Source organism: Falco naumanni, chromosome 4 (assembly GCF_017639655.2).
Source record: "Falco naumanni isolate bFalNau1 chromosome 4, bFalNau1.pat, whole genome shotgun sequence".
Classification (NCBI taxonomy): Eukaryota; Metazoa; Chordata; class Aves; order Falconiformes; family Falconidae; genus Falco; species Falco naumanni.
The window spans coordinates 61,998,014-62,019,706 of NC_054057.1; the positions used below are offsets into that span (position 1 = coordinate 61,998,014).

General features: G+C 41.3%; 1 protein-coding gene across 1 annotated transcript in view; it reads right to left on the minus strand.

Annotated features, from left to right (window-relative positions):
• Window positions 1-21,693, minus strand: part of SMARCC1 (SWI/SNF related, matrix associated, actin dependent regulator of chromatin subfamily c member 1) — a 90,729-nt gene that overhangs the window by 31,705 nt on the left and 37,331 nt on the right. Inside the window, exons 15-21 of the mRNA XM_040590712.1 lie at window positions 20,948-21,019; window positions 16,889-17,002; window positions 15,975-16,128; window positions 15,542-15,655; window positions 13,243-13,302; window positions 7,944-8,202; window positions 7,120-7,281 (exon numbers count right to left, since the gene is read on the minus strand). Coding sequence (XP_040446646.1) covers window positions 7,120-7,281; window positions 7,944-8,202; window positions 13,243-13,302; window positions 15,542-15,655; window positions 15,975-16,128; window positions 16,889-17,002; window positions 20,948-21,019 — 935 coding nt within the window. The remainder of the gene's footprint in view (window positions 1-7,119; window positions 7,282-7,943; window positions 8,203-13,242; window positions 13,303-15,541; window positions 15,656-15,974; window positions 16,129-16,888; window positions 17,003-20,947; window positions 21,020-21,693) is intronic.

The following is a 21,693-nucleotide window of genomic DNA, read 5'->3' on the forward strand; positions in this document are numbered from 1 at the left end:
AGTGTTTTAAGAGCAGTCTTGTGCTTAGGATGCATCTCTCACTCCTAGTCCTTGGTTCATTCAGGAAGTTATTCCTTTACAAAGCATTTATTTAAAACGTTCCCACTAATGATAGCAGGCCTCTTGGATAAGAGGATAACAACAAACATACTGATGGAGAACACCATGAAGGTGCCCGAGTAACATACTACTACTTGCTGATATTTTGCATATGGATTGTTTAAAAGTCCAAGAAATCCTGGTTTGCTGCACCCAGCTGTTCTGCAAAAATGGACAAGAAAGAAGTGTCAGCACAATCGCGTACTCCTTGTCTAGGATCTTCATTGCTGTTCTGCAAGAACAGAAAAACTCAAGTACAATGCAATGTACAGGGACATTAAAGAAGGAGCTTATTTAGATCAGACTCCAACACATGCTGCCATACCAGTATAAAACTGCCGGGGAAAAGCCCTGATCCATCTAAGCTTCTGAAGACATTAGCTGGTGCAGGGTGTTCATTTTCCACCAGTAAAATGAAGATTACTGAAAAAGAGGTGTACGAAGTGTTTTGCTTTAATAGCAATAGTTCTGTAGAAAAGTTTTTTTACAGAAGTCCCTTCCATATATAAGAAAAACATACCAAAATGTCTGATTGAAAGATAATGGTTTTCCCTATGGGTTATTTTAAGTGATAAACCTACTTATCTGGAGGTATCTGCCACCATAACTCAGTTTATGGAGACTGGGGACATACTTCCTCAGAAGTTTTATCTGAGTTAGGATTTAGTGACCCAGTAATGTCACAGGGAAAATCTAGATTAGATTTGTCAAACAGCTATTTCAAGCCTAGAAGTAGAGCTCCAAACTGGGCTTAAAAATATCATCCCTCCTAGAAAATGAAAGGGAAAGCTTTACAAAGAAAGCTTTATTCTCTTCTTCAGCAAAAAAAGTGGAGCCAAAGCACAGAGCATTCCAGGTGCACTTGGGTTGGTAGAGTGGAAGATTATGAGTTCAAACTAAAAAAACACTGCACAGGAATACACAAGTTTTCATTCCCAGGTAGCTTAGCCCACACAACAAGAACTTCAAGATTCCTAGTGTTGGGATACAGCATAACTGAAAGAAAAAAAATCTGCAATTTTGTATAAACAACACAAAACTTAACCACAGGACAGAAGAAGTGAAGACAATTCTCAAGTTCTGCTTCATGCAAAACTCCAAGTCAGTGAAACAGGCTATAAAAGCTCTAATCTGTGGACAATCTTAAGCCAAAAAGGAGAGAACCCTGTCTCTTAAAAGCTAATGACATGCTAATTTTCTCACTCTTTTGGAAGATGAGAACCTGGAGTTGAAGTTCTCCAGGCTAGAATCAGGCTGAGCAGAGACTCAACTCTCAACATCCTACGTCAGCAACAAGATACAGCAGCCAGCGGGTACCACCTCACCTGCTGGAGGCTCCCAGCCCAAAGGAGCTCCCGCAGACACCTGCAGCTGCACATTTACACTCTGAGTTGGGGGGTGGAAATTCCCTGGAAGGTTCCTGTCACACGGCTGCATGTGATATGCTCAGGAATGCAAAGCTTCACAGCTGACAATGCTCCTCGCTAGATTCTGAATTGCACTTGGAAAGCTGTAAGGCAATAATCATGTAAGCAGCCCCTACAAATGGCATAAAATAAAGTCCTACAAGACACACACTTTCCTGCTCTACTCAAAGTCAGTTTGTTCTTGTGTCTTTCGAGTAAGATTGAACCATCTTTCCACTCCAAACTCAGTTTCAAATGTGGTGGCTTTTATTTTCTGATTACAGCGTGTTTCAAGGTTTCCCACCTTAAGGTCAAGTTTTTCAGAAAAGCAACATCCAGCAATGTGCAGGTTGCTGCAGCAGCTGAAGATGTAAGTGCAGGATGAGTTTTGGTAGGTTTACGATACACTCACTACGCATCAAGCATCACAATGGATTTTAAGTGTTTGCTATTAGTTCTGTGCAAGTATTGGGGCAAGTTTTATTAAACATTCCTTTTTTATTTCACAGAATCCCAGAATGGTTTGGGTTGGAAGGGACCTTAAAGACCCCCCAGTCCCACCCCTGCCATGCGCAGGGCCCCCTTCCCCCAGCCCCGGTGGCTCCCAGCCCCGTCCAGCCTGGCCTTGGGCACTGCCAGGGCTGGGGCACCCACAGCTGCTCTGGGCAAACCTGTACACCAATTAGCAGACCACGCCAACAGCTGTTAAGTGACTACTGCTGCAGAGGAAGTTCCAAGGCAAAGAGGACATCCTGGAGACTAAGTGTTTCCCAGCCACCCTTTAGAGAGGATTTTCTCAAAGGAAAAAACCAGATAGAGCATCTCACTGTAAGGAAAACTGTCTTTGGACTCTCCCTTGCATCATAACACATTGATGGACACTTTGCAAACCAAAGTGTTCTTTTCTATTACAAAGGGACACATTCGGCTACCAAGAGAGTCAGAAGGTATGTATGTGTGACAGCAAGATTATTGTGAACATCCTGATTTAACTGAGTTTCTAGTCTCGGCAGTAATAATAAATGCTATTTGAAAATTAGGATGACAACTTTAGGCAGGTTGTAGCCCATGGTTTTTGAAAACTGTTTTCTTTTATTAGTTACTAAGCTGTTATTTGCAGTGACAGCACTATGCCTCCACAGTGCCCACTGCCATCAGCCGTTCTGCACTTGTGCACATCGATGGGACCACGCTGAAATACTACATGTGTAAGGAAAAAGAAAATGAAAGCTATCAATTATTAGTTTGGGGGTCAAATAGGTTCAACTGACTTGAAGCAAGTTTTTGCTTCTGAATTACAGGCTGTTGAAAGTACCTCAAAATAACTACAAGTCCCACAAAAATTAATCTAGTTCAAATATGAAAGGATTAGGGAAAAAAGCCAAAACATTTCTGACCTGCATGAGAATGACAGAAATTACTCCTGTCTTTGTTACATACAAACACAACCATAGTGATTTTCCTGTATGATCTAAATGAAGTTAATGAAAATACATAACAGACAATGCAAACAGGAATAGATTAGTGGATACACACGTCCCTGTTACGAAAGGGTAAGACCTAACTTTAATGAGAAAAGATCCTGTAATCCCTTTTACATGGCACCAGCGATGCCCTTTAACCCTCTTCAGCAGGTTTGGTATTATACCTTGCAGGATGCGGGGGAATCAAATTAACAGTATTTCTTAAACCAGCAAGAGGCAGATGGTTGCAAGACACCACAAGACATCTTTCAAGAGGGAGAAAACTTGCAGATCAGGAAACGTCACCTCTCCATGCACCTCTTCAAACCTGAAGCAGCAAATATTTTCTGTCTCTATGGAAGCTGGTTCTGTTTTGCCTATTATCTCCAAGAACACAGAGCCCCAAGAACACTTAGAACTGAATTCTGATGAAGCCTAGTGAATTCACAGAGAAGTTGAGGTCAACAAGGAAAACTGTAAAACATTTCCATGGTAAGAATTTACTGCATTACCAGCAAACAGATACTTGCAGCACAAGCAGCTATGTAACCTTTGCTGTCATCAGAAGAACAATAAGCAAACCCCCACATACAAATGCACAGAATCACTAGTGAGAGTTTCGTCTCGGCAAGTAAAGTTGCCCTTCAAGACACCCTAGTCTCCTTTGCTTTCACTAAGGCAACACATACAACCTGTCAAAAATCAGGTCTGAATATTAATATTTAATTGAGAGGAAACATACAGCAGCTATGGAAAAATCCTGGGTCTGAATACCATACTTATGCTATTATCTAAACCACAACTCTGCATCTCCCCCAGAAAGTCAGGACTCCACAGCGCCCAGTTTCCTCTGTTTCAGCTTCCCACAGCTTGCAGGCGTACAGCACAACAACGAGGTGGGCTTCTGCGGAGAAGGCTGGCGAGTTCACGGAAAGCTGCTGCAGCTTTCGTGCGAGCTGCACGAGTCCATCGTCCTCCAGCGGTGCAGAAGTAGCTCACAGGCACCTGGATACACGCAAAGCGAGTGAAGTACTCCCAGTCTGCTCATTTTAGCAATGCCTGCATTATTTCAGAGTTAAAGCACACCCTGGAGACCACAAGAGAAATCATCTAGCCAAAAGTGAAGTAAACTAGCTTCTTGCAGGTACATATACTTGGGTATAGTTTTCTAGTATGCGTATTTCAGAATGATACAAAATAATCCATAAAATGTTAAATTTAATCACCCATTTAAATTGCAGTTGCAGCAGAGCCAGTAAGTGAGGTGACCATTCCCTCTGTTTACTGTCACAGATGAGTTACAGCTTGAAGCACCCATACACCCGTGCCAGCAGAAATACTTCCAGTGAAATACTTGTTGGACCAAGACCTAAAACGCACAAGTAACTGCCTGCAGAACAGGCACTTCAGAGATTGCCTTGTGCCTCATTCAGTGCACATATATGCAATCAATATAGTTAATCACCTTTGGAAAGCCATTAAGAAAGTGCACATACTCAGTGAAGACTTAATTGAAACTATTAAGTACCACAGGTGTGCTTAATCACTAGCCTAAAGAGCTAGGACCCCTTGCTTGCTCTCCTCAATTCCTTTTTACTAAAGCAGATGCAGCACACCTTCACCTATCACTGCAATCTCCAGTGGGGCACTACCTCTGAAAGAAGAGACCATGTCTTCCACGCTTACCACAGCATATGAACCACTTGAGCCTCCTCTTAACTCTACCGAAGCCTTACTATTATCAATTTAAAAGGAACCACCACCAGCTTTTAGAAAAAATAACAATGAAGCCTTAAAAGGGGAGATTCTTGGATATTAGCATAAGCTCCTGCAATCTGCTCCAGTTATATTTTCCCCTTTCGCAGTCCATAATGCCTACAATTTACCAATACTAAGAGTTTTTAAATTATGGAGCTGTGATATACTTTTATTTCTAAAATGTAAACACTGATGAACTTTAATTATAGTACGGAACCTTAAGTAGATATTTTTCGTTCTCCACAGTGACATTTAAATATAAAACTTCAGGTCTAGCCATGCAAAAACCCAGCTCCATTTCAGCAGCTGCACACCACAACACTGTACTTCAGCGTATTAAACACACCTCTGCGAGTGCAAGCTATGGATTCCCCCGTGCCTCCCAGTGCAAAGCTGTTTTGGAGGTGGAAGGCACCACAGATTGTTGAGTGACCCAGTTCACTCTTGCTGAGCAGCTCCCCCAGGGAGAACCATCTGCTGTTGTCCTAATTTATTCCATTAGTCACAGCCCAATACAAATCGCATTAACTATAACAGGACAGCATTACTTATAGAACTCACCACACAGCTCATTCAGAAATAATCGTGTTATGGTCATCTGCTCTCCAGCTCCCCATATTAGATGACAAGCACTTCAGAACCTCTATTTGCAACTTGTGCACAACTTCTCCTAGAAAAAGGGCTAACCTACAAGACTAGCAATGGTAACCTTCCATGGTCATGCTGCGGGATTAAGAATTAAGTCCCAAAGTAGCATACATAGTATAAAGGTCCTGAACATACTGCAGTGACATCTGTACCTGGGAGAATATGGAAGAGAGAAACAAAACCCCAGGCAAAAAAAAATTAACTTAAGCTGAACTTCTTTTAAAATAACTATCAAATTAAACTTAGTCACAGATGGAGTAACACCTAGCTTTGTTTCACAGACGTGAAAAACACCAAAGCCTTGCCCGTTCAACAGAGCTTCAATGCTTGCTGTCAGCTTTGCACCGAGCACTGCGGAACAGGGAGCAGCAGATACTCCAGATGCCAGTGCTCCCTTTTCAGCATGCACCCCACATCTTCCCAAAGCACCAAGTCTGTCCTGCTGAGTGTAGAACTGAAAAATGTGACAGGATTGCGTGGTCTGTTCATGTCTATTTTACAATCTTCGTGAGTTAAGCAGTACTTTTAAATCTAATTTAGAAGTGTAGTTTTACAATGGACATTAAGTACTACAAACAGCAGACCTGCCTCTTCACCTGTACGACTAGCGGCTGAGAACTGAACAGCACTGAAACACAAGGGCCCTGTTACGATCCCAACACACAATCTGGCATCTTGCTCATGTCTCTAGTGGGGTGAGAGCAGGTCAACTATGAGATGCACAAGCACAGCCCAAATCAAACCTTCCAGTCAATCTAGATTACATTCTGTTCAGTTTTACCCAAAGCTATATGTGCCTTTAAAGATCTAGTCACTAAATTCACTAAAATGATTTGTGATAAGCTGAACAAAGCAGCAGCCAACAAAGCCGGCAAGAAAAATAAAGATCTTCTGACAAGACAGTAGATCTGTACCAAACTGAAGAGATTAAAAGTCTTTGAGAAAGTCAGTAGGTATGTAGCAAACTGTATCTACTATCTGTTAAGGAGAGCCAAAATAGAGTTAAACAGAAAGGGGCTACACAAAGTGGTTTCACTTCATAGGGAGCTGCACAAGTATGCTTTTACTCTCCATAGTAACGGATAACAAGGTTTCAGGTAAGAGACTTAATACCAGAATATCTGCTGAATACTACAGAAGATAGCTCAACTGAAACTGAGCTATAAAGCTTGAGCTTGTTAATAAGGCAGTGTAAAATACAACAACCAGAGCCAGGAACTGTGACATAATCATGTACCAGCCCAACATCTAACAAAGAGCTCCTCTTCAGCTGCCACCACAGTTAGCAATCTATTCAGAATACACTACTAACATTAAAACTGATTACCAAAAGGTGTGATATAACGTTACAGATTGAGCTGCAGCACAAAGAGCCAGCAAAACAGTTTGCTGTATTGTAACTATAATGCCAGAAAGGCAGCATCCTCTAATACCCACAGAATCGGCATGAAATGTTCTGCTCTGGTATTTTTGCTCACTCAAGTCTGTGCACCCCAGCAATGGCATTTCCATATAGTGAGAGTAGGAAAATAAATTTCTAAAATTAAAGCTAGTCACAAATTCATTAATTCAGTGTCAAGAGTTAATAATCCTGCAGCAAGCAGAAGTGGAATGACCTGTCACACTCTCCTCAGCCACAATTTCCATCTCCTGCTGAAGGTGAACTTGCGGTTTATTACGAGTCAGAAGAAAATGCCTAAGGAAACTCATCTGCAGAAACTTCTGCATTTTGATGGAGAGCCTACCGATTTTTTCCGGCTCATCTGGACCTGTTCCAGCAATACAGCTGCTCTCTAGTCCATATGTTGGATCCACCTTCCCAGAGGCTCGTGCTGCTTCCTGCACCTTCTTTACATGAGCTTCAACAAGCTCCAGTGGTACCTCCTCTCTGACTCGAGAAAATTCCTCTGTTAAAATTTACACAGAAAACATTACATTATGAGGATTTCATGGCAAATCAAAAGTTACAATTTTCTCCTGTCAATGTGCAGGTAAATCTCGTGACAAAGTGAATTCTCAAATATATAAGTTCCTTCTTTTCACATTAGGTAGTTAATTTTCTCTTTTGAATGTGGTAGGAAAGGTTCTCTTGCCAGTTATATAAAATTGTCTTTTATGTGGGAAAAAAAGGAAAAAAGTGAAAGGAACTATTTCATCAAGTTTCTTAAAGGACACATAACTACAGCAGATAATTTCAGACAAGTAAAACCAGAAAACTGAAAGTTCAGCATTGTGCATTTACCCATAGCTAAACTACTGACAGTGGTCACAGTAACACCAACTATGAGGTGGCACCTGCAAGTACTATCAATAGTCGGTGAGCACAGATGGGAAATGCAAGGCATCTTTAGACATTCAGTGACCTTTAAGAGCTACTGTAACTCTGCTTCGGTAACAACAGAACACAAGACCCAGTATCAGTAGACCTGTTTTCTACACGCCTGTAAACTTATTTTTTACCACTTACTGCTCATCCTTAAACTCTAGAAACAGTCCACTTTAAGACCAGACTAACAGAGAGCAAAGTTGTAGAGACCAGGTGAAAAAAATTGCCGGGGCCAACTCATACCTAACGCAGCCTTTGCTGCGGCTGATGCCACCCGGGGATCCACCACTGATGCCAGGAAAGCCACAGTACTCATCACTGGATTGCCGGACTGGCTGAAGGGCACGGGCTGGTATGCCAGCGGGCCCAGGGACGCGTCGGAGTTCTCCAAATAGGGGTCTTCGATGGGAAGTCTCAGAAAATGGAGAATGCACTCATCTTGGGTACGGCTCCCAACGTGCTCTGAGACTTTGTTCCAGTCATCTTTGTACATCTCCAGAGCCTGCAAAAGACAAAAATCATTGTATATATGTCAACTGCTCTGGGGAACACACCCACCCACCCTTATTTCATGCAAAAATACTTTCAATACTAGTTATTTTGGTGATGGAACAATAAATCGGGATCAGACAACTATTTAAAATCATATTTTTCCTGGAAACAAAATTATTCTGTATAATAAATATGAACACCTCACTAGGACATCAGTTAAATTTAAGCTGCAGGGATCATCACGAGTTTTATGCTGTTACTCTAACAAAAAGTATTGTCAAAAGATTTGGGATTTACTAATAATATTTGCATAGTCAGTGTTTCCCCATTTTGCTTCCACATGAAAAGCTTTACGGAGGAATAAGTTTGCTTATCTCACCAAGTCTCACCTATTGTTCTAATTCCCATAAGTACTCCCCCTGAGGGCACTCGTGTGTTCTCTCACTTCTGTCTGAACGCACTAGGCTCTCTGGGGCAGGAGCAAGATTTATTTCAAACATACATACTAGTCATGACTGTGAAGTCCAGTCTTTACATCCAACAGATGTTATGAAAATCTAAGAGCATCAAACCAAGATACCAGAGGAAATAAAGAAAATGTATTCTACATTACGAAGCCAGATGAGAGCAGTTCTCTAGCAAGAGTTAACCAGTCTGATTTCTGTTATGCTTTCAGGTTAACAAATCTTTATTATGTAGAGATAAGCCACCCGATAAAAACTTCCAAATGAAATCAAAGATTTTGTAATGCAGAATTTCAGACGCTTTTAAAGCTACTTAACAACGAGCTACTGAAGTCCCTGCAGTAGTTGTTGAAAAAATAACAAATTAGTACTGTAAAAGCCCAAAGTGGTAGCCTAATACATATTATCCTGTAACAAGTGGTTTTTTTTCATAAAAACTGTTTTAGTTATTTGAGCATTTGGAAAGCATAAAGCATTCCCCTCAAACATTAACTTTCACATCACTGAGATGATTCATGGTCCAGTCACTTAGAAAAAACCAAAAAGCCATTTGAACTCTAGACAAAATACATTAAACTTGAAAATGAAAATGGGATCTGCAACTCACAGGTGCAACAGAATTCTTCTGGAAATATTTAATACCAGAGGTCTGAGCAAGGCTGGTAAACACCATTCTGTTTGAGTTGCAGACCCCGCTTTCATTTTTAAGTTTAACACATTTGGCTAAGAAGTCAAGCTGGGTTTTTTGTTTGTTTGTTTGTTGGGGTTTTTTTGTTTGTTTGTTGTTTTTTTTACTTACACTGTACTTACCCCACACATACATAAGGGCAACTAACAACCTTTTGCATTGCTTCACAGCAAGCGAGCAAGCATTTCAGCAGTAACTGGTGGAGGGGGAAGCACAGAGTTTGAAGGAGGCTGCCTGGAGGATCCCTACGTGGATTGGCCATCAGTCAGGCTGCCTTGGACTTGAAGGCACCCGTCTGCAGGTATATTTCAGAACACACAGAAATCCTCCTCCTCCTTAAATAAGTACTCATGACAATGAGCTTCCCTAACTAAGCAGTATGCCCATTTAAGCATGTCTGCTAAAAACAGAGGAAGTTAACGGCTCTCCGACACCCGCAGTCTTTCCCTTCACGTAACACGCAAGACTGACTTAACCTTCCACATGCTCAACGGCAAGATTCAGTGCTGGGCTGTATGTCGGACATCATGAGCAGGTCATATCCAGCGTGCCCAAGCAGTCACACAAGTACCCAAGTTACTATGCTAGATGTTTCAGCAGTTATCAGTGACAAGCAGAAGACAGAAACTGACGCACCAGCCTCAAGTGTTGAGTTCCCTGACCTGGGACGGGACATTTCCACAAAACAAGTTACTATACATGCGACAGTTGCACACTTAGAAGACAAGCGCCTGCAGAAAGCGGTCAACTTCACCACTATGAAAGTAATTTGTTAAAAAAATCCAGGAGTTTCCAAGCATACTGTTTTCTTCACAGCAGTTCTAGAGGAAAAGTGTTTCAGTGTTTTTGCAGCTAAAACATAAGCTATGAGAATTCTTCAAAGGCAAAGCAGTCCACCTGAACAGGACCCTTGGGCATGTCACAGATGCTGAAGATCAGCTGGGGAAACGTGGAAATTGAGTAGCATTTTTGAAGATGTGGAAGCAAACTGAAAGGACAGATGAATTAAATCCAAAGGCATTAGAAATCCAACAGGCACTGCACAAATTTGAGAAAAAAAAAGAGCAAGCTGCCTGCAGCAGGTGGAGCTTTTTAGCCCCCTGATCCAAAAGTGATTTAGGCTTTACCTGCCTGAAGTTTTAAGTTTTTCTCATAGCTAGGGCTCGCTGCTTAAACTGGCTGGGGAGGAGGGAAACACCCCTAGTTTATCTTCTGAAGGCCACTGGTTCCCTGCTCCTTCCCTTCTCTTAAAACCCTGGGTGCAAGACTAGCTGGGCGAGCAGCAGACGCCAGGAATGCCGTGCTCCAGCAGCACGTAGCTGGATGGGAAGCATACCACAGGAATCGCTGAAGATCATGAACTGGACAGCAGGAAAGGTTCTGAAAGAATCATTTGGTTTGGGAACAAACCAAGGACAGACTACATCGGGCTGCCTGGCCCATACCGCAGGAATCAACAGCCCCTAACTGCTTCTGAACCGCTCTCCTGACCTCTGTCTGATCTTGCCCAAATCTTTAAAGAAATCAGAAACCAATTAGTTCACTAGGTCATATTCATAGGGAAACATTTATTCAGCGTTCAACCTTTGTTTCACTTTCCCTAATTTAATCTCTGTGCCCTAAGTTATCATTGCCTATCCATTTTTAATCACACTAGCATATTAGATGAGCTCTGCTTTTCACAGCCATGCAGGGTTTTTTTGCTCATTCTCCTTCACTGCTAGTTATTCTCCTGCTAGACGAGCTAGCTCTCACAATAGTTGTCCTTAATATAAATAGCTGAAAATGCACTTAACTATGCAAGAATAGAACTCTGTGGAGATACGGAGCCGCAGTGTGGCAGGGAAAATGATTCTGGGAGGGAAACAGTATTTCCTCCCCCCAATTTATTCAGTCAACAGGCGGAAGGACAGTAATTATTTTAGATAAGATTTATTCTTTGTAACTTCACTGCATATATATTTGCTCAAAGCTACCCTGAGGATTTAAATGGACTGAGCTGGCTTGTTACAGCTGAATTACTTACACTTGAACTGATATACTCTTTACTGATTTATTCATAGGTTAAAATCACAAAGAACAAAAACATTATTAATTTAAACTCAAATTAAATAAAATTGTAATCTCAAGGCTTAAGAGTTGATTTATTTTTTAAAATGAAGACTGTCACCTGCGTTTCATTAGGCTACTACTTGCTATATATGACCATAAGCTACAAATATACAAAAGAATTAATCTTAAATACAAATACTAGGAAGCGAAGAAGTCAGCATATCAAGCTATTGGTCTTGTTTCTCCATACAAGAACGCCATGAAGGACATCTTAGCTGTTTTCACCTACAGGCAAAATTTTTCCAAGTGCCAATAGAGAAGTATCAGCTCAACAGTGCGTAACAACCTAAGGCAAAAACTCCCAGAACTATTTTGGCTGTTTCACGAACACACTTCCCTATCTGTGATGGCTGAAGCAAAGTATGCTGCTGATTAGGCACTTTGGCCAGCTCAGAAGCCACACACAGAAGCCGAGTATTGTTCAGCGCTGTCAAGCACTGTCAAGATCCATTGTCCATGCTTTTCCTTATGAAATTAACTTTTCAATGGGTTTACTGACACATGTAAAGACAAAAAAGCCAGAACAATCACGCAATTGCAGTCTGCTTTAAGCTCTCTCCAAGTAAAACCAAACAAAATACCAGTTCCAAAACTAGAATTCTTATACCAGAACCCTGAATTGCACAAAAGGAAAAAAAAAAAAATTAACCACCCAACCTCTACACCAAGAAAACACTCCTGTAAAAGAAAGCTAGGCAGATGATAATTTCTTTACAGGAACTGGCAGCACATTAATTATTTCAGGCCACTGAGATTTTTCTTCTGACAAAGCACTATGAAATACAATGCTGCCCTGATATCAGTGTGGAAGACTAGAACATAATTCTGCAGTGCATCTCATGCGATGGTTTTCATCCTAGACTGGAACTCCAAGAGACCTGATAATTACCGTGCGGTTCAAGAGCAGCAGATGAAGCAATCTGGGGACAAAAACCTGATTGCATGTGCTAGCAGTTCTTTGAGCTCATTTTTACAGTACCTGGTTTGAGTCATCTCATGTCTAATTCTTGTAAACTTCCAGAAAAAGCTTAAAGAATACACCAAGTGCAGCTATAGGGCAAAAAGAACGAGTAGGTGTATGGATTAAAGTGCTACTAAATAAAGAGCTTCTTAGAGCCCTTCTTAGTGGCAGGAGACAGTAAACTGTTTCTTAACAATTTAAACTTCAGAAACTAGTTGCTTCCCTAACATGCTATAGCATAGCCAAGAACCTGTAAAGATTATCAGAATTTCGAAGTACGTATCTCAGTGGCAGGTAAACCATCACCTGAAGGGCATTCACAGTATTCGTAACTCCTCTTTAATGAAAAGCCCCCTCTGCACTGCAAGATCTGAACTTGAGTTTATGCAACAGTTCTTAAATAATTTCTAGCTTGCAGGTACAAGTTAGATAGAACTGAACCTTAAAGCACATGAAGCTCCTCTATTACACAGATGTTCCTGCCATCTCTTTTGAGTAGTAACATAGCCATGACGGTCAAAGAAACCAAAGGTTTCAAGGGTGAGCTTTAACCTTTTACCAATTTAAAACCCATAACCCACAACAGACAAGCATCCTTGTATATAGATAGCAGCCACTCTCCTCTTCCAGCTGCATCAGTTCAGTCCCAAGAGATTGCTTCCCACTACAAACTTCTTTGCTATTCCAGTTTCTGTAAAAGCATGTGTATGTCATCTAACTCCCCTTCAAAAACAATTATTAACCTACATGTAGATTTTCAAAGCATGTAACACCCTGCATGTTTTGGTTTCCTATCCGCCTTTGGTTTTGCCCTCATGAACTTACTTCTAATAGCAGCAATGTCTCTTGTTCTGTCCATTCTCTTCCAGCACTTGCACCTTTACTCTACAAAAGACAGGGGTGGGGGGGGGGAAAAATAACAGTCATGAAATACAGGTCCTTTCACACAGAACTTTTCAGAAGAAAACATTAAGAAGGCGAAGAATCTGTTATTTAATCCACCCAAAAGTATATTTTTCACAACCTTCCTACTACAGCTAACCAATCCCTGGTTATCTCTCACAGTGGTTCAGTTCACACGATTTACTTGTGTAGCTAAGGTACACAGGTGAGTACATTCCTGCAGTCTCTGTGGAGGCTGGGGGTTACAGATCCCACCTTCCCAACATGCCTAGGAGAACCTGCAACACCTCTTTTATTCCAAGCTAAAGCAAAGTGATTTGGTACCCTTTTTCCCTGGCTATCTTTGCTTGCACAAACAGCAAACAGCAAAGAGGATTTTCCTAAATATAAAAACCCCAAGGAGTGCTGATGGTATTCTGGTCAGCTTGACTTTGGCCAGTAAAATTAAGCCAAGAAGAAAGCAGTTTACACAAAGCATCCTACATTTCAAAGGACAGCAGCAACCAACAGACACAACAGAGTACCTAACCCCCTCACCAGGAGCTGTACCACTGAAGGAGGCTGCTGTCCCTTGAGGAGACAGTATTACTCCATCCAGGCACACCTGGGATTCTCTCAGCTTAAAGGGCACCTTTTTCAAGAGAACAGGGCTTATGTCACCATAACTTTAGTCCCCATCAAGCCTCTGCTTCCAAGGCAGACAGACTGGACTGTGTGAGGTGCATGCTGCTCTAAAAAAAGTTTGTCTGTCTAAAAGTTCATCTGTAACTTGGTAAAAAAAAAAATAAATCTTTACAAGTGAGATGAGCTATCTGAAAAGACAAGAGTAATCACAGGAAGATAATCTGCATATTTAGCAATCACTTGCTCCAAGGATTGCTGCTTCCAGATCTATAGCTCATGGTTAACTCCTGAGATTTTCTAAATGCTACAAAGCTCTTGGTGAAAATTTCCCCTTCCATGATTATGACACCCTAATCCATTTCGTGCCTAATAAAGATAAAAAGCTTGTCACCTGCTTATGGCAGAACATTATCTAGATTGGATGTATCTGTGCAAGACCACAGCAAAAGGAAAAGCATATTTAGGATTAGTAAATCTATCCTATCTCAAGATGCATTTCAAACAGATCATTAACCCAAACAGAACATTAATCAAAGTGAGTCATCCAGCAGCTGATCAGTTCTCAGACAGGCTGGTATGAACAGCCGAAAAAGCAACTGCCATACATAAAACAAAAAGGGAAATCAACTTCTGCTAACAAATCTGCTCAAGTCCATTGGTATAGATGCTTGTAAACAGAACCAGAGTTTAGAAACAGTAAAAAATTTATTAATTTGGTGAACATCCCTAAACTAAGTGAAAAAGTTATTCCATGAAACGTCATATGGAATCAGGCTTTATAAAAAAACACTCATCTCTAGAACGACTCTGTTTTGGTGGGTTTTTTAAACAGTTATCTGTTAGCTGATAAATAGTATAAATAATAGTGTATAAGTAGTGTAAATAGTTCTCTCTCAGGTTTAAACAGTGATCTCTTAGGACAATGAACCAATGACACAGATTAGCCTGACTTCAGTACATAGAGGCAGTAGTCGGGAGAACTCTGTAGACTCCCAAACCGAAGGCTATGCTGAAGCAGTAACACGGCACTCCTGCAACACCTCCTGCTACCAGGTACACACAGGCTATCAGGCAGCAGGAAGAAGGCAAGAGGTTACGGAATTACCGACATCATGGCAATGTATCTCAAAACTTGAACTATCCAATACAATACATTGCAATGTCAGTGCTAAAAAAACCCCTGCAACGGTTTTGTGGCACCTTTTGTACTGAAGCAACTTCCTAGTTCTCTCAGTCTGGCAAAACCTGCTCAGACTTGGAAAACATAATAGTTTAAGACCCTGCCGAAAGATCTCAGTTCCTGTACTGAATTACTGGGTAGTTTCTTGATTCTGAACCATTCAGGTAAAATATGCAGTAACATGGTTTCAGTGTCTGAAGACTGACAGTACTGACCAGCCTGGGATAGGTATGTGTCTATTCCTACAAAATCAGGTATCTGACACAGCCATGTAGCTTAGTGTCATACACTAAGACACAGAAACCTAAAACAGGAGTGTAAGAGTAATATAAGCCATCTCAATATCATCTAGTGGAGAACAACTGCGGAAGAAGGCTTAACAGAAGGTGCAGGGGAAAAAAATCCCAACATACGTGCCTTTGCTAAAGTCTTTTTTGAGTAAATGTCTGTGCGAAGTCCAAAGTTCTGCAGATCAGTAGGCTTCTCTTTGTTTTTCTCAGGAAAACTCAACATCTGCTGAGCAGCTGGAACCTGTGAAAAAACATCACAAGAGAAAGGTGAGAGGCAAAAATCGAAAGTTATTCAAGGTTTTCAGACCAATGTTAAACAGAACATGGACTGAACAAAGAAGTTGAATATAAGTCTAGAGAGACAGCTTTGCATCGTATCACTTGCATACAATGCCCATAGACTTGGTTTAAGAGATTCCAACCACCTGAAACTCTCAGGTGTCCTAGATGGACAGAAAGGGAACATTTAATGAGATCATGTGCAAGTTATTCTGCTACCATGTTAATGACATTGGCTAGAGCTCAGGCAAGCACACATTAGTGCAGCCTGCAGGGCTCACCTGCGGAGTGCGGATATGGAGAGGCATAAGTCCGGAGGGTGTATCGGCCAGCACATTGAAGTGAGGAGTAGGGGGAGGGCCCATTGCCATGGGACGGCTTTCTGGATCCACTTGGTAGTTAATGAGACCCCACTGCTCCAGAAAAGCATGTACTCTATGAAACAACGCGACAAATTACAATCTTATTAACTAAAGCCTTGCTCATGCTTGACACTGCAGAAAGGAGAGAGCAAAGGAGGAATTTTGTGTTTCTGGATCAAACATAGATCCAGAATCTTCTACAGTCCCCCACTAATCACAAATGGCAATACAAACCACAAAGCACAAAATTTGTGCAGATGTGACTGCACTTTGGCATGTTGCATAAAACAAAACATGACATCTTTGGTTACAGATAACAGGAATTACTCCAGGACAAAAGCAAAGCAAAGCTAGGGCTGCGTGCATAGAACCATTTGCACACAGTGTACAGATTGTGAGGGCTGCACAATCACTACTTGCTTTCCTCACCTATCTAGCTTTTCTTCACTGAACCAACATTTAGCAAGCCCCACGTTTCTAGGGCTCTGCTGCACCTCACAGCTTAAGACTGGTGAAACATAAAACTGACAAAACAGAGCTGCAAAACTGGAATTCCTGGAAAAACTCCACATATGTACTGAACAGCAGAACCTAAATAATCACAAGTTAAGATCCAAACTCCGTAGGCATGGCTCAGCAAGCAGGCAGAATATTACAAATAAAGAATAGCATAACAATCTGGCTACCATAAAAATGGGGAAACTGCTAATCAAAAGCACAATGGCTGTTGCCCACACCTACGCTGTTGTACTAGAGCTCTTCCACACCTTAATGTAGCTCCTATTTCTTTTTGTTAAAGTGCGGGCAGTGGCTGAAACATCCGTGGCTTTTACCTCATGACAGCGCACACATCTCCAGTCAGATTCCTTCTGCAAGCAGTGCTCGTCAAGTACTCTTGAGGGTTTAAGCGATACGTGTCAATCATGAAGTTGCGGTAAGCCAGGTATCTGGAAGACAATTCATAGGTAGTTCATGCATATTAATGTCTAAAAGTTTAGAATACGTATTTCAGGATTCACCTTCTCCAAACACCCGTATTACTGACAAGCAAACATCAACAGATAGTTTTTATTGGCGAAATTTAAGAATCAGTATCAAAAGCAATAGGTAAATAGAATTTATTTTTTTTTATATACTGAATATGACCCATCTCTTCCAGATTGTTTCACTCTAGACTTTATCTGTGTTTGGATCAGCAGTATATCAAAGCAAGCTTAAATTGCAAATCATGCAAATAGCTGCTGTAGCTTGGTCACTAACCAAATACTTGTGGAACAGACTACTAGCTGCAGGAAAAAATTAGTAGGGTCTGGTCTTCACATGGCAACAGACTAAATGTTTGTCAATCACCTCTGTGAGTCTGGAAGGAAAAAAAGCTGTGCACAAACACAGAAGCAGTACACTGGCTAGAACGTTACTGCTCCTACATGCAGACTTTTTAACGCATAAAAACATCAGCCAGGAAAGGTCAGACACCAGCAAAATGGACAAAATATCTTTGGAAAGCAGAGGGCAAGAACCCAGAAGTCAGCACAGCACTCCCTACTCATTGAGCTGGGAACAGCTAAGGCAGAAATCACCCCCATGAGACCGCTGTATTTCAGTGCACAACAGTCCCAGCAAGCAGGTTTTGGGGTTCAGCCCCTTTCCTGCACTGCAGACACTGCTTCACAGGCTTTTTCAGTAACTTCCTACAATGTATTAATGCTTCCTAACACAAGTTGTTCAGAACAAAACAAACTGCCATAAAACTATGGCTAGCCCTGTTCTTTAGATTGAACAAAACCAATCTGCCAAATACAAGTTAGTATCCCATGCAAGGATGTGTTCACAACAGTTTATCATGAGCAGACTTCTGCCTTCAGAAAATTCAAGACGGGGATGCCTCACATGCAGCATGCAAAAGCAGCTGGTAACCAAGAATGAATCATACAGAGGTGGAACACCAAGGCATTTCACAAGCAAGACATAAGCAGACAGATGCTGCAAGTACACATTCCTGCCAAAATCCCACATCTTCATTCTGAGCAAATTATAAATGAAGCTTGCTGGAAAAAAGATATGGAACTAGGTGATGGGATCTTGCATGTCCAATGTTTGGTAGGCAAGAAAAAACGGAGTTTCTTCCATAAAGGAATACTCAGTCACACTTCTAAATGCTCCTGGAGAGAAATTGGCTACTGTCTGCTTAAGAACAGGTACTTTAAAGCAGTCTTGGCTGCCGAAATTAGTTTAATATTTATTTGTTAAGGTCACATTACTAGGTGAAGAGAGAAGCCTAAGACAAAAACACCCCTAAAGGTTATCCTGCAGGGAGTTGTTTTTGACAACGACATGACTCATCAGCTAAAACTTGTCAACAGTGAGAGAGATATGTCAACTAATATTTAAAATCCAATTTAAGACAGAAACCACCCCTCAGGCACTACTGTCACAAGAACAAACCTGTGTGAGCTTCTGAAACACAGTACTTTGTCTGGCCTGAAAACTAAGGTGGAGGCAAAACATTTAAATAAAAAAGGGAAATCCTTCTGAATGGAAAAAGGAAAACATAAAGCCAAGACTACAAGCTATTCCTACAGTCCCTAAATGGCAAGAAAAATACATCTCCAGGGTAACAGCAACATTAGGAAGAGTCCCTGATCTGCTCACTCCCAGGCAATAACCAGCAGCAGCACATGGATGAACGTCAGGAGACCTGATCTTTTAATGTCAACTGAAAAATGAAGCATGGGCCTACATGTGACAACCACATCCGTGGCAAATACAAAAGGTAAGCATTTTTCACAATTCAATCTGTTTGCAGTCTTCGACACCAAGTCCTAGAAACCCCCAAACACAAACGGGCCAAATAGTAAAACTAATGGAGCAGAGCTAGTGTCAAATGCAATTTGGAATCACTATCATGCAGCTACAGTTACCGCTGCAACGCCAACATGTACAGAAGTTGTGAGTACAGACTACAGACTGAAAACCACTCAGGGTGCCAGGGGTCTCAGGAGGTCTCCAAGCCAATCTCCTACTCAAACCACTGAATTTTGACCAGGTTGCTTACAGCTTTGTCCAGCAAAGCCTGAAGGACTCCAAAGAACAACATTCCCAACTTCCCAGGGCCCCAGTCCAGTGCTTCATCTTCTTCAGAGTCAAGTACTTCCCTTATATCAACGGCAGAACTTGCTGTGTTTCAGTTTGACTTTTTCCCCTGCCATGCACCTCAGTAACGAGCCTGGCTCCATATTCTCAGTAACCTCCTCGTGCATTGCGCAACTGCTACAAGGTCTCCCAGTACTCCTCTGCGCTGAAAAAGTTTAGCTTCTAATTTCTATCTCAATCTTAGCTCAGAAGCCTCACAAAGTAAGTCATGCCTGAGGAGAGGAGATTCAAGCACAAGAATACTCTGAAGTCTGCCTTGTTTACCTGCTGGAAGAGCAATTACCACCACCACCATTTGGATTAAGAAACGGAGGGAAAAAGTTAGTTTGAAGAAATGCTGTGTATGAAAAATGCACAGCTTTGCAGATGTTAAGACAATGTGCTGAGAAGACATCCCAAATGCTTCATTTAGTAGTTAATTCAAAAAACTGGTTTAAAATCCCCAAGAGCTGTTTTGCCACTAGACCAGGATTTGGTATCAAAATAAAGGGAACACAATAAGCCTAATTCCACTGTCCAAGTTGACAAGCATACAAGTGTTCAATTTTTTTTTTTTTTTGGATGAACTCTCAGGTTTTGGGATTAAAATTTTAACAGAAACAAGCACATTGCCCCAAAACCTGATGTTCACTATCTTCTTTTAATCAATCACCTTTCAAGACTGCTTTGAATAACTAAATTTGCTGTGATTAACAGAAAATTCTCAGGGAAGGGGAGGTGTATTGTCACTAAGGCACGTAACAAGCCTTGCAGTAGATTCTCAAGATAAGCATTTGATGCAAAATCAGCAGCTTATCTTGTTACACTAAGTCAGATCAGAAGTTAATCATTCGATGTATGAAAAAAACTGCACTACCTCAAGACAATAATCAGTCTTTCAAAATTATTTTAAACAGCTCTGTGTGTGTAATTTTCAATTAAGAACACTTCAGTTCTGCAGTAGATACCAGACCCCACAAGGAGACAAAATAGGTACAAACTGGATCTAAATTCAACTGAGACAACTCCACCTAGGCTTAACAGGCACATCCAGAATTAAAACACCACCAGAGGGTTTGGAGCAGCTATATAAGAAAAAATATTTTTCTTCTCGCAATGCACAACTCCAGGTCTCCGATTTAAATTGGACTACCTAATACTTGAGAACACGGTTACATCTCAGGCCTGCAAAGATACATTTACTGACCCTCACCTGCACTTTCAGAATTACCCATCAGCTGCTGAGGGAACCATGAAATCAACACAGATAACTGTGCAAAATCCATTCCACAGTCTGACACAGCATCCTACAACAAACTCAGCAATCACCGCTTACACATGAAACTCCTGAGTCTCAGAAATACAGCATGGCATGAGAAGAGAGAGAAAAATAAGGATGATTATTAGGTTTCTACAGTATCATGAATTTTTTCAGATGTTTTTGGAAGACTATCATGTCTTGTACTGCATAAAGCTCAAGAATTTGTTCCAATATTACCTGGGAGAAATTAGGTTTATTTTTCCTGGACAACCACTATTAACTATTACTTAGATATTTGAACTTTTACCTCTACTTCAATAATACACAGACACTACCAAACTACAAGCAGCAGTTGTATGGGTGCTCTTTCCTTCTTTCATGCCCCTACAGACAGTATCAGCTTAACACATGCACAGCTAAAGTGACCACAGGATTCATGAAACTGGAAGCTCCTTTATCTTGCCACACTCTTACACGCCTACACTCATATTTTACTTACATTTCTGGAGTCTTGGACTTGTTTTTTCCGTTGAAGAATTCAGGAAGAGCGCGACGTTCAATCACATGAATACTGTAGCAGAAACAGACAATTCAGATGCCAAATATTAAATAATCTTGAAGTACTCTGCACACCTCCAAATGACTATTTTCAGGGAGAACATTTATAACAAGGGTTTTGTTTTTTTTTTTTTTATAGAAACCTTCGTATTCTAGCATGACCCTTTGAAATTTGCTTATTTCAACAAACAAAGCTGCACTGAAAAACCATCACAATTCAGTCACTGGTCAAAGCAAAACTACGCACCCAATGCCACCCTGATCAAACTCCGACAAGTACCGAGCAGCCGCCCGTTTCCACCTGTACCTTCCCAAGCTTCTGACAAAGCATCTTTCGCCTCCAGCCTGTTTAGTGCAAACATTCGGCGAACCACCAATACCCCAAGGAACCGACACCTTTATGGCACATACTGCGAAGATGGCAGTGCGTGCTTTGAGTCCCAGCCCAAAGCTGGATCGGCAGCACTTATTAGTGCTCACAAGTCAGGTAAGAGACTGGCTTCAAAGACATAGCTAGTACCTCCCTGGTCAACCGGGAAAATAAAATCCAAAGTATGGCTATTTGGAGCAACAAAACACTGTCTTAAAAATTACTTCTTCCCTTTGCACTCCAAGGAAGACATATGGAGCAAAACCTGACCACATATAGAAGAGCAGAACTAATGACACCTGAGATGCTACGCGTTA